The sequence below is a fragment of the Chelmon rostratus genome, chromosome 10 (assembly GCF_017976325.1).
Source record: "Chelmon rostratus isolate fCheRos1 chromosome 10, fCheRos1.pri, whole genome shotgun sequence".
In the NCBI taxonomy this organism is placed as follows: domain Eukaryota; kingdom Metazoa; phylum Chordata; class Actinopteri; order Chaetodontiformes; family Chaetodontidae; genus Chelmon; species Chelmon rostratus.
Genome location: NC_055667.1, coordinates 24,501,308 through 24,522,593, shown reverse-complemented (window position 1 = coordinate 24,522,593; position 21,286 = coordinate 24,501,308). Strand labels below are relative to the sequence as shown.

Genomic DNA, 21,286 nt, shown 5'->3' with positions numbered 1-21,286 from the left:
GCTTGAGGGCAGTAAGATAAGTATCTATTACAGAAACTCCCTCTTATCCCCCCCCAACATCCTCGCTTCAAAAATGAAGCACAAAAACACTTGCCTCTGTCCCCCTCCGTGTCGTCTGATATCCAGGACCCAAAAGCAAGTGCTGCCCTTTTCAGCTAATCAGGAATTAAGGTCTAAAGCCGTATGGCGAGTTAGCAGGGCCCATATTTACTCCATCTGTAGCCCACAAAGTCAGGTAGTTAAAGTGAGATCAAAGGCGGCTTAGAAACTGAAGGGTTGTCGCAGCGAATGAATGAATGAAAGGAAGAAAAAGCATTATCACAAGTTGTTCTTCTTCTCTGCTTTATGCAGAGAAGCCGTGCATGTGTGTGTGTGTGCTGCCAAGTCCACAGATTGGTGTTTGATGTAGATTATTTCCATGTACCAGTGAAGTAAACACACAATGACTGACTGTGGCATAAAACAGCTGGTTTCAGTTTGATATAAAATAATGTTTAATACCAAAATATCTTCATTGTATAAATACTGTGCAAAAGATTCAATGCAGGCAAGTTTTTTAGTTTCAATTACACAATTAACTAAAAGCGTAACTGCAGCTTTTACAATGGCAGCTGATTATAAGCGAATAGTTACAATGAAGCAAAACCTTTAAACCAAACTTCACAATGTGACCGCGCACGTGCGTTTTGCAAACGTTAACACAGCACTTTCATACACAGGAGGTGGACAAATTAAAGTACAGTCACCACTTTGACACCAGAGTTTAAACAAGTAACAGAGCTGCAAAGAGGTCAGATTATCTGCAGGGACGTCAATAAAAAAATAACAAATGACAGGCTGACACTGACCAGCGGGGACGTGACAGACGTGCAGAGTCCAAACTGAGAGTGGTGGAGGAAACACATCAGCTGGCATGAACGAAGTTTCAGCAGTGGCTCAGGTTTAAAGTGGCACACTGATGGTTTTTTACACTACCGGCACCATTCTGCAAAGCGTCTCATTCGTTTCCTTCCGAAATGTCTTCAGAACAGTGTGAAAGTTAACTTGCAGGAGACCGAATCCTCCTCGAAACAGCCAATTAATCACTATGACCAGGAAGTTAAAGACTCACTGATATGTTAGTGTTGGGTGCCACTCTGTCCAAGACCCAGAAAAAAACAAAAAACAAAATGTGAGCGAAAACTTCAATAAAAGCGTTTCAGTTTCTCTGAACGATCAAGATTTTCATCAACATGAAGGACTGCAGGACTTTAATTAGAGAGACGGGGGAGTGTTATTTATCCTTTTCTTACTTCTGGGGGAGAGAGTCTTTTCATTTTTCCTCACCAAAGATTTCAAAAAAGGATCAAATGCAAAAATAATGAAAATTACTTTTCCATTCATATATTATGGTTAAATGTAAAGTTTAGGGTGCACCACCTCAAAGCTCTTTATTAATAGTGAATTGAGTTGTGCGAGTTATAAGTATATTATATTATTATAAGTAATATTATCTTAAGATTCTGGGGGGTGGATGCAGGAGTTATTTCCAAATTAAGTGTGAAATCACTGTGGAGGGTCTTGATTTTTTTTTAAAGTGAAGAATAAATTTAAACCCTCCTCCCTACACTGATATTTTCCATACAGTCCCTTAGCTGACAGTGTCATCGTAAATTAAAAAATAATGCGTTCAATACAAAGTTAACATTTTCACCATAACGGATCACCTTCAGAGTCTCTGCACACTGCTTATAAGGCCAAACTGGCATGAATGTAAATCAATGGCTACGTCAAAGGCAGGACATCAGCCAAACAGCTTGTGTTTTGGAAAATGTTCAGACAGATATGAAAGATTTTAACTGGGCCAGAACTACCTGTCGGACCCTTTCAACGACAAATCTGGTTGTTTTCCTTCTGTCAACAAATCAAAGAGCTAAACCGACAATGTTTGCCTCCAACTAACATGAACTGTTTGGATCTGAAGCCTCGAGCTCCACTCGTCCCCTGAACGACATTTTAAAGATACAGCAACACATGATGCTTGCTAAAAAGTAAATAATTTAGCCTTTTAAAGGATGAAAGTGTATATTTGTGACTTGTTTTCAGTGGGGGTGAATGGGCCTCGAGGCTGAGAGCCGCAGACGGGCGAGAAAGTTTTCACACGTTGTTGCTTTTGGTGTTTTCACACCGGATGTGGATCATCTGGACACGTCTTCGGTCCTGGCGATGTGGCCTGAGCTCATCTGAAAACTGTAAGGCATGAGTAACATTCAGCAACATTCATTCAGGTTTACAGGCTTGTAGAAACATTTAGTTGGTAAGCGTGAACACAAAAGCAGCACATCCGTCGCTGTTAAAGCATCTGTGTTCGCTGCTTTGATGAGGCATTCAGGTGCATCAGCGAACGTGTCTGTAAGCGTTAGTGTCTGTGTGTGTGCGTAACAAATTTACACGTATTAATACTCCCGATATGTATATACATGCAGGTTCTCAGCATGTGTGTAAATATGAGTGCAGGGAATCGTCCCCAGTGCCTGTTTTTGCTCAGCGGGAGAATTTTCGGGGTCTGAACGCAGGAAGGACGAGCTGATGAGACGCCGTCCTCTCCTCCTCGATCGGAGCCAGGTCCTCCGCTGAGCCCCACTTCTTCTTGGAGTGAAACAGCGAGACCAGCTTCCTGTTCCTGTTCCGCTCTCTGGCCTGAGTGACTTGAAACTCTGCGATCACAAGAAACAAACGTTTACTGATTTGGGCCTGATAGCAACACTGAAATGCTGGAGGTTATTTTTCACGCTTCCAGCTATAGTTGAGGTTAACTAATAAAAAGCCACATATCTGATGATTAATATGAAGCCAAAGACAGAAAAAGCGTTAGCTTAGCATAACAACGGGCTGATTGCAGTGATTAGGCACATAAAATGCATCAAACTAAATATAATGTGTTAATTAGTGAGTTTTAGAGGTGCCAGTAGACGCGTTTTGTTAGCTTTGGACCGAGCCTGGCTAGCCGTTTCCACCAGCCTCCAGTCTTTATGCTAAGCTAAGCTAGCTGGCTGCTGGTGGTGGCTTCATATTTGGCCTTACAGACATGTGAGTGGTACTGATCTTCTTATCTAACTTCAGCCAAGAAAGCAAATTAATTTATTTACAAATGTGTTGAAATAAAAGAAAACATAAAAGAAAAAAATCAAAGTTTTAATAGCCAGCCTTTACCATCAAAGTGAGCCCATGACTCATATTCCAAACACAAAGCTAGCATCATTATAATAAGTTATAGTAATAAGCTTTATTTCCAGAGTGAGTTTCAATAGTAGAGAATAAATAATTTCAGGGAATTAACAAAAGAACAACATAAACCCACTGGACCAATAAATTATAACAAATTAATCCAAACTTTGCTCGTAGCATTAATAAAACTCTGTGTTATTAACCATCAGATAATCTGATTCAGCTGCACAGCTCCAAGGCACTCACGCAGCTCGCAGTCTTCCTCCGGTCCCTCTGCATCCTTGATGTTCAGATAATGGAAGGCAAGATGGCCGCTGTAGTCCCTTAAGTTTTCTTTAGCTCCTGATAAGAGAAAAATGAAATCTGTGGAAACTGAGACGAGTCAGGGGGCAGCAGATGAAGCTACCTCACTGACACCTTACACCTGAAGCCATGATCCACAGCTGAACAAATCCACCCACCTGAGAGTGGAACCTGCAGTCACTCTCAAACTGACTGACTCACATTAAATCAGGGTTATAATTTGGTAAAAGACTGATTTACTTGTACTGACTGTAAACAATAGTGAGAAAAAGGCTCATATTCTAAATCATATTCACACAAAGATGTTTTAATTATGCATTTGATCATTTAAGGCAGCGCTATCCCTGCAGCCAACAGGTGAAACGAAATGAGTTTTTACCGTATGTCCCTATGAGCAGGTCTAGAATGTGCCGATGACCATGTAACGCTGCAATGTGTAAAGGCGTGTATCCCTGCAGAACAAAAACAAGAGTCAACCGAAAGGAAAACGTGCATAAAGAAAACCAAAAACATGCAAAAAGTTCAGAAGGCTTTAGTGACAGAGGTGATGCAACATCAGCCCCCACTTCAATCACACATGAAGGAGTTTAAAACTGGCATTTTTCACTTTGTGGTAATAACTGTGGCAAAGAGCGTGAAGGCTTCAGTACCTACCCCCTAGAGTTTCCCAGGCCCAAACGCAGCCAATGAAAACAGCATGAAAAAAAATATACAAATTAGCAAAGGTTATGGAAACACGAGATAATGACAAAAACATAATTGCTTGGTAATTCGCTGAAAATTGCATAGTTGTAGAGTTGTGCATGCTGGCACATAGACGCACTGTTTTGGGAAACAATTAACATGACATGACATGATTTATTAGCGGAGTACTCCTGCAGCCCCACAACACGTGCTGCTGTGAAACATTTGCACAGCTGGATTCTCATAGAGATCGGTTAGAAACATTACATCACGGAGGGGCACGAGAGGAGGAGCCGGCAGCCATTCACATCAAACAACTCGCTCACATACCCGTCACTTCCTGGTTAAAAGCTGGATACTCACATGCTGCAAGAGAGAGGAAAAGCCATGAATAAACCAGTGCACGACACAGAAAAGCTGCACCGCACAGTTAAAGGGCCACTTCACTGGTTTCACACATAAACTTCAGTTCACTCATCAGGGAGAGTAAGAGAAAAAATAACCCCGGTGATGTCATCAGGGTGAGCTCGAGTTAGGATGAGGCTTCAGGTATTTCACAGGGGGGCATGAACCAAAACATGAGGGCGTTTATCAGGTGGGAAAGAGCCAAAGTGAAACTAGAAATTTAGGTTCTGTTCCAAAAGTAAGAAAATCTCATTCAAAATCCCACTAACATTTGTATTTTATTTTTAATTTATAATGATCAAACAGCTTTCTGTGGATGATTATAGTGTTTTGGACTAAATATTTTACTGGATTGGATCGCCTGGACCTTTGTCAGTGTAATAAGACTGTTTCCGTTGTAGTGTTATCGATTGTTGTAGTACTATGAATCTTCATAGTTAATTACCTCAATTCTATAATTGCTTGTTTGCTTGTTGTTGGCTTTGATTGTACCTGGTGTAGCGATTGCATCTTGAAATGGTTTGCATCAGTCTAATCATAAGATTTGTAGCTTTCCAGCTATGTATCGCTTCAGTACGGACGTAGCCATTGTGCGCACAGATGGGCGGAGTCCTCGGAGCGTTAAGAGGTGAAGAACTAAACGGCTGTGGCGCCCCTTTAAAATCAGTGTCTACAAATGAAAACACTCACTGATTTCGTGTTGACGTCAGCACCGGCGTTAGCCACCAGAGTGGCCATGTCCTCGCTGCCATGTTTGGCAGCCCAGTGCAGAGCCGTCTGCGTGCAATAAAGACAGAAGAGTTATTCAGAAAACTTGTCTTCTACAACCCTGCAGTTGGGACGCTGCGTAAAACGTAAATACGATAACAGAACAAACTGTTTACGACCAGTAGTTTGACGAAGTGTTCCTGACCTCATGTATTAATCTCCTTTATGCAATCATGTGTTCACAAAGTGGTGAACCTCGCTCCATCCTCGCTGTGAACCACTGAGCCTTTCCAGGACGCTCCTTTCACACCCAATCATGATACTATCACCTGTTACCAAGCAACCTGTTTACCTGTGGAATGATCCAAACAGGTGTTTTTGCAGCGTTCCACAACTTTCTCAGTCTTTAGTTGCTCAACTTGTTCTAAACATGTTGCTGCATCAAATTCAGAATAAGCAGATATTTACAAAAATCAATGAAGCTGATGGGCTAAAACATTAAATATATTGTCTTTGTACTGTTTTTAGATTAGAAACTGATCACATTCTGTTTTATTCATGTTTTGAACAGCGTCCCAACTTTTCTGGGTTGCACAGTGTTGTGGATTATTGTCAGGCAGGATAATTGCGGCAGCATCATTACAACTTGTCTGAGCAGAGCTGGGCAGCTTCTCATTGGCTGTGCGAGGGCAGCAGGCCAGCTGCGCTCAGAGGGGAGTGGACGGATGGAGGGATGGTGAGAGGGAGGGATGGAGAGATGGTTTCCTGCCATCTAACAGAGCCTAATTACAAAACAACACAGGCCTGTGCCCACAGTCGGGGGGCCCGGCCGCCTGTCACCAGAGGGAAGATTGATGATGTTGGTGTGACCTGCAGAGTGGAGACCCGCCCAGACATCACCGCACTACTGTCAGCACACGTCAAGGAGGGAAACACGGGCCCCCGCGACACAACTCCAAGAGATACACCCACACATGTCCACATGCAAAGATACTCCAACCTGTGTGTAGCTGTGAAATTAACAGACGTGTGCATGAGCAACACACGCTCGAAACACAAACCACATCCACCTGTCGGACCAGGACTGCGATCCCCGCGGTTCCCCCCACGCTTTAAGCTGCGTAATTATGGACCATCAACAGGTGAGAGCAGAGCGTTGGTGCAGATGTCGGCTAAGTGACCACATGCACCTCTTCTGAGTCTGACCCTTAACACAGCAAATCAAACGGCAACCATTTCAGAATTACCTAATAACTGTGGATGGATGAAAACCTTGTGACCTCGGTTTTTGTTATTTTATGTCTTCACTTCAGTCGACTTGACTGTTTGCTCCCTAAGAGGTTTGCATCCAACAGCAACAACGTGGAGCTTAAAAAAATAAAGGAAAAAAAATGGACGAGTGCATCGGCAGCACCGGGAATTTCTCAAGTGATGCATGAAAACCCATCATGGAACCAGTTAGTATCCATAACAACTGACGTCTTTTGACATTTGTAAAGAGTCACACCTTCCTCAAACAGCCTTGTTGTGGATGTCTTCAACTCCTTTGAATCACAGACGCAACGTGAAATGTGCATGAAATCATAGCTTTGACAGAAGCCCTGTGACGACCAGCGTGGCTCATCTTTGAAAAGCCCAGAAAGTCATTAAATACAACTTACAGATGTTCTGAAGGTGTTTCCAGATTCCTCAAAGACGAGGAAGGATGAAACAACATTCCTCCCGCAGCTTAGTTTCTTCAGTGACCCACAATTTAATCATTTTCCCATCAGCTTGTCACTTTTGACGTATTTTAAATCAAAATAGTGGAGTTTATATTTTAATTTCTGGCTGCCTGGGTGAGGAGGTCGCACCTTGTGCAACAGTTAAACGACGTCGCCGAGCACTAAACAGATGTTTGGCTGTGTGAAGCGACTGTCATGAAAATACACAAAACTGCGTCCAGCAGGACACAGCGGTCCTTTTGTGTTCGGAGGCCGTGACGCTAATTGTGCTAATCGTAGCTCGACAAGCCTGTCCAGCAGCTGGTTGGGGAAAAATGAAGTTTGTAGCCACTGGAGGGAATAAGCAACGATGGGTAGCTACACCTCTCTACCCCGGCGTCTGGGAGACAGATTGTGATAGATGCTGTCCGGCTCAAGTGTCCCCATCTCTTTGTCTGTCCCCTGTCACACCTTAAGACAGATTGGCCAGAGGGCTGTTTGACAGGCGGCTCGGCGGCTCTCCCGGTGGGCACGGGTGATGGACGAGGCTGAACAGGATGCAGCGTCTTCCCTTCCTGCGCCTCCCGTTTCTGTTCCTGCCCAACGGGGTGCCCCTCCACCCCTCCCCCGACCCGTCCAATCACTCAGGGACGGCTCTGTCGCCGCCACGCGCTCCCTTGTGAGGCGAGGTGATGGCTAAAGAGGGCTCGCATCAACATGGGACACAATGCCTGACGCATGGTGTGCAGGAAGACAGAGAGGAGTGATGGGCGAATGATGTACTTACAAACTGTGTGGCAGAGGAAGTCCGTCACAGCAGGACCGGAGGTCCACGTCACGAGCAGGGAAGAGGAAGAAGGAAGAGAAACAGACCGTGAGGAGGGAGAAGGGTTTGGCTCAGGTGAGATCTGGGTGCGATGACCCCTGTTGCATCTTCACTTTTAAACTGCTGCTTTAAGTGCATATCTATAAAACCACCTGATCCCAACAAACATGGCCAGAACAGGAAACACTTAAGTCCTCCCAGGATGAAGAGTAATCCCTTCAGTCCTGGTCAAACATGTGATTTCCAGCCTGGTATTTGGCACACCGAACATAACTTCTGTTGAGCAAAGTCAGGACATGACACACACAGATTAAATATAAGAGGTCCTGCTTTGAAAGACTCATGAGTCTTGTGACTTTTGTTATTCTGGCTATCTCTGAGCGTCGCCTCTGGAAAGGCATCCACCTCTGCTGAACAGGGACAGGCCGAAGGCTAAAGGGAACATCAAAGAGGCCTGAGGGGGACTTAGCACCTTCCCAGAGACACAACCAGCATTGTTCTACAATTAATCCCAGCCTGCTCTATTACTTTCAGATTATCTTTAAGTGGGTGAAGTCTTTGTGGGGCATTAAGACTCTCCTTAATCTCCCCCCTCCATCTCCCTACACTTCAATGGCGACCGTGCTATCTTGTCCGGGTGGGGATGGCAGAGGCTTAGGGCCACTCTTAGAAGGTGGTCCACCATGGCCACAGGACAGTGTGAGAACTGTGACACAGGGGAGGGACAACAAACATGAGCTCAAATCTCTTAAGCGCACAGGGAGACAAATAAAAGGATTTGGGTTGTCAGGGGGGGCGCAGGAGCTAAAAAGCTATCTTTCATAATCCTTTTGATAGTGGACCTTTGAAATGCAAGATCTGGATGTTTTAACACGGGGTTCTCAGAATACTATTAAGGGGAAAATCTCGGCAGACTGAGCTTGTGAAAGTTATACAAGCAAAACGTAAGAGCGAGGAGTTTGGCATCACAGATGAAAGATCAAGAAACACAGAGCTGAAACACGTCCATGAACTTCCACTGCAACAGGCTGCAGCAGTGAGTTTTTACACATGGGGTGCAGACGGGAGCACGAGTGATTGAACTTACCCCCTGAGAAGGACGGTCACGGTCACAGCCGGGAGCCGCGGTGTGCCAAAATGAGAAAATAAGAGGCTTTAAGTCAGACCAAAGTCATGTGACAAGATTCATCCAACACACGTTGCACACAGTCTGCAGCGTCTCATCAAGTACTCACTGAGGTGAAGTCCTGGTTTCACGGCCCCAGAAAAGACACAAAACACAAAAGCGTTAGAAAGCGTGCATCCAGCCAACTGTCTGTCTGTTCACTTTGTGTTACATCACAGGATAATTCTGCCTTATTATCATTCGGTCATATTTGCATGGTTTTGCTTATTAATTCTATCAGTTTTAAAAACGCTGCATGCACCAGTTCTTTGTATGAACTGTTGGAAAGTACCACCCTGGAGTAGGGGCTTTTTTGGCGCTTGGAGCTATAGTCGAGGAACTAAATTTAAATCCTGGTTCCTTCAGTCGACACGCAGTTCCTGAGGTGCTCAAAAGAGTCTTTGTCCCTCGGCCCTGCGGTGGAAACGCTCTCAACTTGTGAACAAGTCACCGCTTTATCCAGATAATCTAAAACAGTTTATCTGAGTGCAACCCGGACGCTGGACAGTGCAGGAGGGTTAAAGATGAGCCAGAGGTTTAGGACCAGCTACGAGGCGAGTCACATGACTGATGAGCTAGCACTACTGCTAGCAAGCTAACCTGCCAGTGTGTTTACTGCTGACAAGTGTTGGCTGTGCAAGCTGTTACTCCAATGTTATTTTAAAGACCTCACTGCCTTTATGACCTTTTATTTAAAAAATGCTTTAATGGATGCACAGTTTTTATTCATCCAAGTTGCCTTCTGTCTCAAGAGGGCAACAGCTTGATGCTTTATCACAACTAAATCGTGTAATTTTTTGTCAAAAAGGGCAAAGAGGTCTGGACCAGCAGGTCTTTCCTCTATGCTGTGGGGAGTTTCAAGGAGACTGCAACTGACTTCTGAGAGTTAGCCTCCAGAGGACTCGGGCTGTTTCTGTCACATGACGATCACCTTGCAGGTCATAGCGGTGTGGTTGAACTATACGTATAATTGTACTGTTTGTCCTCGTCTTTTCTTCTAAACACGCCTGTTGAGCTTTAGTGTTTGTCTAAAACTGTCCGATCATGTTTCTCGCCCCATCAGACTTTGCAGTAGTGATATCGCCGCGTCCCCAGATGTTATTGTTACAGGCAGATGTCCAAAAAATATTAAAATCAGACTAAATTTGCAATAAAGTGGAATAACCCTTTACGAAGCAGAGCAGAGGGCGGTGCTACCTTCTTGTTTGCCAGCGAGGGGTCCTGTCTGAGCAGCTGAGAGAGGTCAGGGACTCGAGCACCGGCAGCAGAGTAGATCCACTCCTTCTCTATTGGATCCAGCTATTTCAGAGGGCGGGAGAGGTGGAGCTCAGATGTACACACACACATACACACATGACTGTCCACATCCTGTTCTGGACTCTTTTGATAATACTGAAGCCACAAACCTCTAATCCATTTCCTACAAATGACTGAGTCACGACCAACGGACGCATTATGGGAGACACCCATGATCACAGTTCATGCTCTCACTTCTGTTATTGGTTTAAAGGGACAGTGGTGGCTGGACGTGTATTTCCAGGACCAAACCCTAACGGCCATCTATCATTCGGGGAAAAAACTCTGCACACTTGACATGATTTACTTAAACGCCGCTAAGCTTTTTGTGAATAAGAAAGCCGTAAGAAAACAACAGCAGACATGAGAGGGACTTACAGCGACAGCAGCGGAGCCCATACTGCCCGAACACTCCTCGTCTTGCTCCGACTCGGACTGAAAGACAGAAACAGACGACTGTTAGTCAGCGGTGACAAAAAGCCCAACTGTGACACAACCGATCTCTGCTGTATTGGTCATTTTAGTCGCACAGCGTGATCCAGCATCACAGGGTACACACACACACACACACGCATACATCCAGTTTCACACACTGGTCACACTGCTGTGATGTTTTCCAGTTGACGAGACGTGACCAAAGGGTGTCAGACAGATAGAGGGGTAACGAGAGAGTGGGACAGAGGTGCTGCTTTCACACGTAAGAGGTAATGAATAACAATCCAATTAACAATTAACCAAAAAAACAACACGCCTGCAGTGAGACCATGTGTTTCCGGCACCATTTCAACGTAAAGGGGGGAAGAGGAACGACTCTTCTGGTGGTGTATAAAAGTGTCACCGAGGCTGATTTATGTGATGGGGGGGGGGGGGGGGTTCAGGATGACTCGATTGCAAATTGTTCTCAGATCATACAGAGACGTGATGTTAAAACACTCGGGCCTTTCATGTCTCTCGCACAAGCTGCCACACGTCAGCGTGCTGAACATGAAAAGTGGAGGGACGGTGTTTACCCAGCCCCGTCCACTCCAGCACTTTTTCTCACTCTTAGTGGGGACCAATAATAACAAGCAGAGAAAAACATTGTCAGGCATGAAGGGAAAGACTGAGAGAATTCAAATACTCCTCCAGCTCTTTCTATTTCTTCATAATTTGTTATTTTGGTTGCTTTTAGGGCTGCAGATTTTATTTTTATTATCGATTATTTTTCAATAATTCGTCTGGTCTTCCCTCTGGTTGCTTTGTCTCGTATTAGAGCCGTATTGGAGCCTTAAACAACCAAAACTAATTTGAACAGCATCGTCAAGGTGAAACAGGCCATCAGCTGACCACTGATGTCAATACTGCTGAATAATTAAACACAAGTCTGCAGCCACTCTTGCAGCTCATGCTCAACACCAGTATGCTAACAATGCTAACAGGCTGATGTTTAATAGGCAATGTTCGCAATCTTAGTTTTAGCATTTTGCCATGCTAATATTTGCTAATTAGCTCATGTTAACATGCGGCTATTTGCTCAAAATCTGGGAGTGCCATAATATAATTCAACTTTATTCCAGACTCATCAGACTCATCAGATCAGCATAAGAAAATAATATATAACAGTTATTACAGGTACTCTTGACGGAGACATGAGTGTGTGTATCAGTGTTCATGGTAATCCATCCAATATCTTTTTGCTCATAAATGTCAACCTCATGGTGGCGCTAGAGGAAAAATTAATTAATCTCAGAGGCTAATCAGTCATAGGCTGAAAGATCACAGAGAACTGCAGCTGTAGCTTGAAGTCATGTTAGTTTCATTGGATCTCTATGGCAACAGGTTTGACAGCTGCAATAAAATGTCCAAACATCCATAAAAACTTGTCAGACGGCTCCTGCAGCTACCATCTGTACCTTCTGCTCACCTCGACTTCCACATTTAGCTAATATCCATTACATCCGTGCAAATATCCTGTGCAATATAACATATATTGTTTTTACTGTGCTTGTATATTATTTCTACTGTGTTGTGTATTTCCTGCAGAGCTACATCACAGATACTGTATTTTATTATCCATATGCTACCATGTGTAATTCAAATATTTTCCATTGAGAAACTGAGCCATTCATCTAAAGGCAACTCTATTTTCATACACTTTTTGTGTGTAATGTACATATATATATATATATATATATATATATTGTCCATTTGTTCTTTTTCTACCTCTCCCTCTTTGGTCTTTGTTCTTGCTATTATTGCTCTTTGTATTTGCTCTATGTTTGTTGAAGTTGAAGCTGTTACAGACATCTATATCAACCAGACTCCATTGACAAAACCAGTAATTTTACCTCACAGAATGCAGGAGTGGCTTAACTGCTGCTGCCTCGATCAGTTAGTTTTTGTGACTTTGATGTTTTAGAGGGTTAGTTAGGATCCGAAATAACCCTTTAACTGATATTTTATATTTCAGATTTGCATCTATATATTTGCACTCTGCTGCTGCAGTTTCCCTCAGGATGAATGAAAGAAAGACCTCGATTTTAAAAAAAGCAAAAATAAGATAGTGTTTAATTTCTGGAGAGAACCTTTTCAAAATTCACTAAAATTATCTTTGGCATTTATTTACTGCAATTTTCCTGTACTTGTGCCGACATCTATGTTGATACTGATATATGGGCCTATGGGTGGAGGTCTAACTGGAATCTGTAATCAACAGGAATTCAAGAGGATCACAGCTGCAGCTCCATGACGGACTACAAAGATCCAAGGTAAAACGATGGATGCTCTCTTCCTGATTCAAATTTAACCTTTAAACTTATCTTAACCTTAAGGAGCCTGAATTTATCTGTTCCTCACATCACTATTATATCATGATTACATTCCCTATGAAGCGCTTGGAGAATAACCGCAAAACCAACAGCCTCAGGTGATTAAGAACCGCGTATGACAGCGAACCAGCCAGGTATCTTCTGTAAAGTGAATCAACTGTCGACACAGGGCGTCCTGAATACAGAGTTCAATGGTGTGACTAATACTTAAAGCAAACACACTTAATCTGATTGCCGAGCCATATTAACACACTTCAACATATTTCATCTGCCTATCGTGCAGGTCAGCCAGGTCAGCCACGTATCTTTCTCTGGGCTCAATCTCAATCTCTTTAATGGACACAAATGATTATTATCTTTCTAATGAGGTCCAACATGTTGCTGCTTAACATAATAACAGAGAGCTCAATTTAAATGCAGATTCTCCGCCTTCTCCCCCACTGGGTCCTCCTCCCACTCAAATTCAACATACTGTAGGTTACAAATCCAGGTAATTTACTTAGCACCACCTGGTGGGTAAAGAAGGAACCTCTAGAGTGGAAGTCAGTGGTTTTCCCTCTCTGAAGCTGTCAGATGCTGCATGAAATTTAAAAAAATTAAGAAAGTCCTTCCTGAGTGTGCAGTCAAATGTACCCGTTCATCAGTGCCACTCGTCACAACCCGCGATGTGAAGTGGACGTTATTTAACACTATTATAGAAAACTACTATATTTCTTTCAATATAAGACATTCCAAGACATAAACATCCTAGAACTGACCGTGTTTCTATGTGTAGGGTTGTTTTTTCAACAGCTTTGATCAAATTTCTATTAATGTCGCCTCCACTGAGACTGACTGGACATTTAAACCATACACATCCACAGCAGTTTATTGGTTGTTGTGACAGTATACAGTATATATTCTAAAGATCAGTCTATTTGTAATCCTATTTGTGTGTATGTATTTCTCCAGCACCCTTACAGTTAACATGTCTATAGCTTTGCATTATGCACATTTTGGATTTGAAGTGGGTTTGTCAAAATAAAATCAGTTTAAGTGTACGCTATACTTGGAATATATTTTTTAATGGTTGTTTTTAGTTGAAGTTGAAGCAAGCTGAAGCTGTTACATACATCTATATCCACCAGACTCCATTGACAAAACCAGTAATTTTACCTCACAGAATGCCGGAGTGGTCAAACTGCTGCTGCCTCGATCAGTTAGTTTGTGTTATTTTGTGACTTGAAGGTTTTAGACGGTTAGTTATGATCCGAAATAACCCTTTAACTGATATTTTGGATTTGCATCTATATATTTGCACTCTGCTGCTTCAGTTTCCCTCAGGATGAATCCAGTTGTATCTCTATTTGTTTGTTTTTTACTTTTTTCAAATAAGATGAGTTCGGGTTACCTTCCACTTCATCCCTGAATGAGCCACATCCATGAAAACCATGTTAATGCAGCAGCCAGCCTACCTACTGGCTTCATGTCTGTACTGTAATATGACGGCAGACCACCAGTCATGTGTGACTTTTTAGAACAAGAGCAAAACCTCAAATCTGTCAGCTGTTCAGCTAAACTGAACTTGAGCTGCAAATCTGTAAAATGTCAGAAAATATAAAATAAAACCTTTCAAATGCTATTTTCTAGAGCCCAGGCTGATGTCTCAAACTGAGTTTTAGTCCCAAACTGAAACATATTCCCTTTACTATCAGAAAGAAATAAAAAAAAAAGAAAATATTCACATTTGAGGGTGAAATGAGTTAATTTTTTGATATTTTAGCTTAGAAAACTAACAGTGGATTGAACTCCTACTTAAACACTGCAGTTACTCTGTAACTTAAGTAGGAGCTGCAATATTCAATCAGCCAAATCTGTCACCTTTGACCCTGAATCTTTGTCCAGCTCATCCTCCCCGTTGCTTTGCGTCATGGGTTCCTGGACTGGGATGGCGGGACATTGTGGTAGACTGCGCTGCATGAGGGCGTCTCCAGTCTGCAGGTCCTGCAGGAGTACAGACATAAGGTGCTTTAAACTGAACCAAATGAGCTGATCTGAGTGTTCACAGGCCAAACATTTAGCTGTGTCAAATGCCGACTGAGGTCAACAGACAGCACGAGCACTTTGCTTCCACTTCCCTTCACCATCTGGGTGCGGACGAGTGATGTTTGCTTTAGTGCCTCTTTCAACAAATCGTGCCTGCGAATATTCAAGCAGCAGCACAAAATATATTAATCTTTCTAATCTATGATTAAATGCTCAAGTTTATTGCAGGAACAATATGTAAAAGTACTTCCAGAGGATTATTGTGCATTAAACCAGCACAGAGTGTTTATTTTCACAACAGTAAAGTGCTTCTATACATTAGTTTAAACAGCTCCACCCTTTATGTGAAGATATAAGCCCTTTGACCTTCCCTTTCCTCCCATTGCTGCTAACTAAGATGAGTAAAACAAGCATTTTCCAGCGCCACAGTATCTCTCTGTAACTGTGTGCACCACACGACTGTCATTAAATGCTGACACATGGTGGCAGAGAAAAGAAAAGGCAGAGTACACTAACAAAGACGGCCTTGTTTAGAAATAAATGCGTCATTCACATGAAGAGTAAACATGGTGAGCTGGTGCGATAGCAGATTCAGCATTTCAGCTGCAGTGTTGTTGCTGCGTCGCCGCAGTTTGTCCCACGGTTTGGTTTGTTTTTGCAAGTGGAACAGAATTTAAACTCACCTCTGCAGCACTGTCGGGTTCTCCGCATGACATTGGCTCATCCTGTTGTTCCGCCTGGTGGCGAGAAGAAGTCGAGGCGTCCGTCGCGTCCCACTGCGTGGCGGCCGGAGCTCTGGCCGGACTCGAACGCCTCTGTCCGTCCCCGTCCGTCCTGGGCTGCTTGGTGTCTCGCTCGTGCAGCATTTGCCTGTATTTCTTCTTTAGGACGAGATACTTCTCGCCCTGCGACAAACACAGTCATTTAGCACACTGTGGCTCCACAGTAAAATACACAGTATATCAAATAACGGGAATTTTGTTTATTTATGAGGCTTATTTTTCAGTTCGGCTCCACACAAAAATGTATTTGGCTTGTTGTTATGTCACTCGGATGTTTGAGCGTCACAGTGCAGCATTTTGCATGTGCAGCTTGTTTTCACATTCATCTTCTGAAGGTACGTTTGTACAGTCTAATGTGATCCAACACAACAGCTCCGCCACGAATTCTACTTTTACAAATTCCAAACTGGGATCCCAAACTGGGAAATTATTCTCTGCATTTCACCCATCACTGTACTTGAAACCCACACATGCACATGCAACATGCAGTGAAAGCTTATAATCTCAGAAAGGCAACGAATCTTCTTTATGTTTATTACTGAGGTCGTAGTGGGTGGTGTTGTTGTACTGGAGTGCATTATATTGAAAGGTGTTCCTAATATTCCGTCCTTCTCATGCATGTAAAAGGAGTGCACCTTTCAATACAATGCAGTTCAAGTTCAAGCCTCGATAATAAACATGTTGTCAAATTAAAGCCTCTCAAAACTGAACGTTATTGTCTTTTTAAAGGTTGAATTCATGTCAGAGCCATTGTATTGGATCACATTAGATTGTACTAGTGAACCTAATAAAGTGGCCGGTGAGTGTAGATGAGTTCAAGACGAGTTTGTACGAGCAGGATTTTGTGGCATTCTGACTTTTTTTTGAAAACAGTCAAATCAAATGTAAAACTGATGTGGAAATCTGAAGCCTCCAGAGCACAAACACTCAGAGTGGACTCTTCAGGGAAGTAAAAATACATCAGTTGAAATGAAAAATATTTGCGTATTCAGAAATTGTACTTTGTTTTTGTGAAAAAAACATACCAGACTCAACTTATTTTTTTAAATATAAAGATGCTGTTGAACCTCACATCTGTAACAGCCTTTGAATCCAGTTATTCAGGGATCAGGTTACTTGGCACATTAACTGTGGAAGGACCAGTTTCAGGTTTGAATAACAAACTGTAAAGATCTGACCTTCTTGCCTCCATTTACATTTTCAAACAATAGTAATAATAATAAGTTAGTGTCTAAAAATGTAAAATTTGCAGGGTTTTTTTAGTGGTTGACAGCTTTTACATATGATTTAGTCAACTGTCGGCATTAAGTTTGGAGAGTCGCTCGAAAAATGATCTCGACTTCAGTAAAGTCTCTTAGAAAAATGCTTGTTTTTTCCTCTTTCTTTTGTCTTTTCTTGCTTTGTTCTCTTGAGTCAAATGAGAAGTTCGATCACTCTCATATCTGTAACTTATGAGTGCAGCTACAGCCTGGAAATGATTAGCTTAGCTTAGCATGAGGAGTATGAGCAGGAGGAAATAGCCTGACTCTCTACAATGTTCACGGACGTGTATCATTTATGTGGTGATGCGATGCACTTTTCTGCCAATAGTTTCACACTATTCCACCGATCTACAGGCGGATAGCAGGCAGTGAAGAACACTGCTGCTCGTAAACAAAGATGCAAAGAATGCAAATTTAAAACATGTAAAAAAATCTGCTTTTCCTTTTTTGTGAGGAAGAAAAAGTATTCAATGCAGCTGTCAGACGTCAGTGATACACACGATGTGTTTTAGTGAGAAACGCTGAGTGTAAACAACTCGTTTGTTTAGTGGAAAACTCTGCAGAGCGCCGTTAACACACAGATGTGACAGTGGTGTCGACCTTCTCATCTAACTCTGAATGACAAAGTACATTTCCCAAAATGTCAGACTGCTCCTTTAAAAAAAAAAATCCAGTGTTTACATAACAACTCGATTCAGTTTGGAGTAAATCTTCTTGCATTTTGTCAACATGTGAAACCGCAGCTTCTGGCCCTTTGGGGGAAACTGGCTGGTACAAACAGTTCTGTAAAATAACAAAGTAAACAGATTTCCCCGTTAAGTCGCGATCGTTTGACTGGAACAACGGCAGCGATCCGTTAAGCCTCAGAGCTGAAATATGACAACAGAACATGTGGAGCAGAGCTTCTTCCACAAAAGGTAAAACTATTTTCCCAGTTTACTTACATTCTCTGACTTCACCACAGCAATTCGGTCAATGATGAGCTTGAATTCCTCTCTGTATTTAGCTGCGGGGGAAAAATATTCTATGAGAAAAACTGAGAACTAAATTTAGCTTTGAATGCCTCACATTCAGTAATACGCCAGAAATGTCAAATGAGAGCAAAAAGAAACTGAACAAACTTGGCTCAGACACAGACTGGAATAAAGAAGCTTGAATTAAGTTTGATTTACTATTAAACACATAATTTGCAAATCTAGATGCAGCTAGAACGAAATAGTCTGTTTCCAACAGATGTGTGGTTTGTGGACTACAGCCTGCTGGATGAGCTGCTGGATTCAGTTTCTTTATCTGAAGCGAGATAAGGCGGTATGAGCCTGACTGGCCGAGCCTGATGCAGCTCACATTGCAAAGACACAGCTGCTTCAATAGGGGAAAAAAAAAAACCCCAGATACAAACAGATCACAATGCATCCCTGCAGGCAGAAACCTGAGTCACTAAAGACCTACGGTAAATCTTTCCTGTGGGAAGCAAACAAACTACAGCTGACGAGCTGATAGGCCTCATCAGATAAAGCTCTCTGCCTTTGTTTACACCAGGGGGCAGATATTCAGACGTGTGCAGGCTGTGTTATTAAGAGCTGTTTATCACAAGCAAGACATTTTCCAGGCGTAGGTATTCCATTCATGCCTAGGTGCACGCTGGTATGCAGCTCAGGACAATTGAACTGTTTCCTTTTCCTGATGTGCAGGGAAAGAACAGACAGTTGCAGAGCTCACAACAACAGGAAACCCAAAGGAAGCAGCCACTTACATCTGTCTCAACAAAAGAATTCCTCGCCCTCCACAGCGAGTTACATCGTTTACCTGCTCGTTATTTATTAGCCAAACGTCTCCACAAACAGCGCACGTACACATGTGCACACACCCCCCCCACACACATGCACACACACACACACACACCATGCCCCAGTTTTCTGATCTGATGAAAAGCATTAGAGGTCTACATCCAGTCATGCATGTGGACTTAATTATGATTAAAACACTATCATCACAATTACGACATGAAAATCTGCAACCACATGCTACGACAGACTTTAAATGTGTGGGAAGCACTCCTCTAATTGGACGGCCGTGTCAGATGGCAGAGTATCAAGGCAGCTCTCTAAACCTCTGTCAACACCTGCAGTGCTGACATAGCATCTGGACAGTCCATGCTGGCGACTGCAACACAAGGTCACTTTAGATAATCATTCAGGGAGGTTAAAATATGTTTGTGTTTCAGGCAGTGCCAAAGGTAAAGACACTGCTCATTGGACAGTTAATGAATCATTACACACTCATTATTTGTCTACTGGGGCAAATATATCACAATATTAAACTGCAGATGTTCTGTCATTCGTCAGTGATGTGTGCTTTATCTTTTTAAAGAGTTTTTCAATAGGATATTTATCTGTTTTAGGTATCAACTGAAGCTAATGCAGGCTAATACAACAGGCTAATACAACGGCCCTACACTAAATCTAAATCCACTGAAACTTTTGGAGGAATAAATTACACAACATTCCTGTTACAAATTAAAAAAAAGTTGAATTTAGAAGTAATAAAATGCAGCATTGCTTGACTAATATACGCAGCACTCACTCAATTGCGTCTGGTAGCTAATGTTAGCAAACTTTAGATGACAATGTAATGTGACAATGTAATGTCACAACAGTATATATCTAAAGTTTGCTAACACTAGCGCTGCAGCTAGCCTAACAGTTATTCCTATTTTTTCATTAATCTGCAGATTATTCTTTCAATTAACTGATTTATAGTTTGGTCTATAGCACATCCAAGTTTCTCTCACTCCAAAGATGTCTCTTCAAAAGTTTGGTTTGACCAACAGTCCAAAACCCAAAAATATTCAATTTGGCTAATTCAAGACCAAGAAAAGCAGCAAATGCTTATATTTGAGAGCATGCAACCATGTAAATGTTGACATTTATGCTTGAAAAATCAAACTATTAATAATCACAATACCTGCCAGTTGATTTGATGTTGACTGACAAGCTAACTGATTCGTCGTAGCTCCTGCTAACATTAGCTAACGTTAACGTTAGCTACAAGAAGTACAAAAGGCTCTCACAGGAGCTTTGTGTTATTTCTTTATCTAAAAGCAACAGTTGAGCTAAAGTTGGTGGACAGAATCTATCACAGGGTTCACTCTCAGTTGACACTCTGTATAACCACCTTGTGTTAAATAAAAAACAAGGGGGGCTGTTTGGCTGCGTTAGCTAGCTGTACCTACTAGCAAAAGAGCACTAATGCTACACCCATAAAAATATGGGTCTAAAGATGAGGAATGTTGGTGTTATGATTCAGAGGAGGATTGCACAAGAGGAAGAGCAGAGAGCCACACAGTGAAACATCTTCACAGCCAATACTGGAGTTTTTACTGAGCTCATCTCTAAAGCGGTGACATTATAACTCCTCCTCTGCGGGGGCCGCGGGGCCTTCATGTGACCCCGCACGGTGATATGTTTCAGAGATGGCTGCTTCAGGTCCTCAGAGCAGAAACCAGGCAGCTACAACTGGTCTGAGGAGGAAATGACACAACCCCTGCCGGAGCTGCGGATCTGTGGAGGGGCTTATAATGTGAACCAGATGTCTGCTTAACAGCGGAGAACAATGAGAGGAGGTGAGGCCGCGCGTTCAGGCGGACCGCGGGATGTTGCGTTTTAACAGATAAACTCATATTAAACCCCGTCGGAGAGCTGTCATTCAACACGCGGTCAGCGGGTATTAACGGCATCCCGCGTTACCGCGCGGCGAGCGGCGCCGCGCCGCGCCGACACACCGCGTTCCCTCCGTGTCTGCGGAACATTTTCATCCTCGGTACAACGACTCGCTACTTACCGCGGAGCTGCAAGTCACTATGGCCAATAAAAGGCTTAAATGTCCTCAGTAAGTCTGCGTTTCTGACTCTGCCTGAGCTGCCTCCGGTGGAGCAGAAATAATCCAGCAGCGACTCCTCACTCACATCACTCATCTCCGCGTCTCCGGATCCACCTGGATCAAGACTAAACTCAGCTAACAAAAATAAAAAATAAATGGGGTTTTCTTTTCTGTTGATGTTTCTCACTCAGCCATTATGCATTCCTCTGGGCTAATTTGTTGTATAGTACATGT

General features: G+C 42.8%; 1 protein-coding gene and 1 long non-coding RNA gene across 2 annotated transcripts in view; one reads left to right on the top strand and one right to left on the bottom strand.

Annotated features, from left to right (window-relative positions):
* The window catches only part of LOC121613122, a 21,653-nt gene extending 8,553 nt beyond the window's left edge, over nucleotides 1–13,100 (top strand). The window contains exon 3 of the long non-coding RNA XR_006007170.1: nucleotides 12,993–13,100. This is a non-coding gene — a long non-coding RNA (uncharacterized LOC121613122). The remainder of the gene's footprint in view (nucleotides 1–12,992) is intronic.
* LOC121613120 (ankyrin repeat domain-containing protein SOWAHC) lies at nucleotides 477–21,286 on the bottom strand. Its single transcript, XM_041946405.1, has 14 exons — nucleotides 21,014–21,286; nucleotides 18,118–18,179; nucleotides 15,813–16,034; nucleotides 14,965–15,087; nucleotides 10,676–10,732; nucleotides 10,199–10,300; nucleotides 9,071–9,083; nucleotides 6,365–6,369; nucleotides 5,290–5,376; nucleotides 4,558–4,560; nucleotides 4,165–4,167; nucleotides 3,890–3,962; nucleotides 3,454–3,549; nucleotides 477–2,696 (listed from the first exon to the last, which is right to left on the bottom strand). Exons 1-14 carry the CDS (start codon nucleotides 21,144–21,146, stop codon nucleotides 2,524–2,526), a joined length of 1,152 nt encoding a protein of 383 aa, XP_041802339.1. The 5' UTR covers nucleotides 21,147–21,286; the 3' UTR covers nucleotides 477–2,523.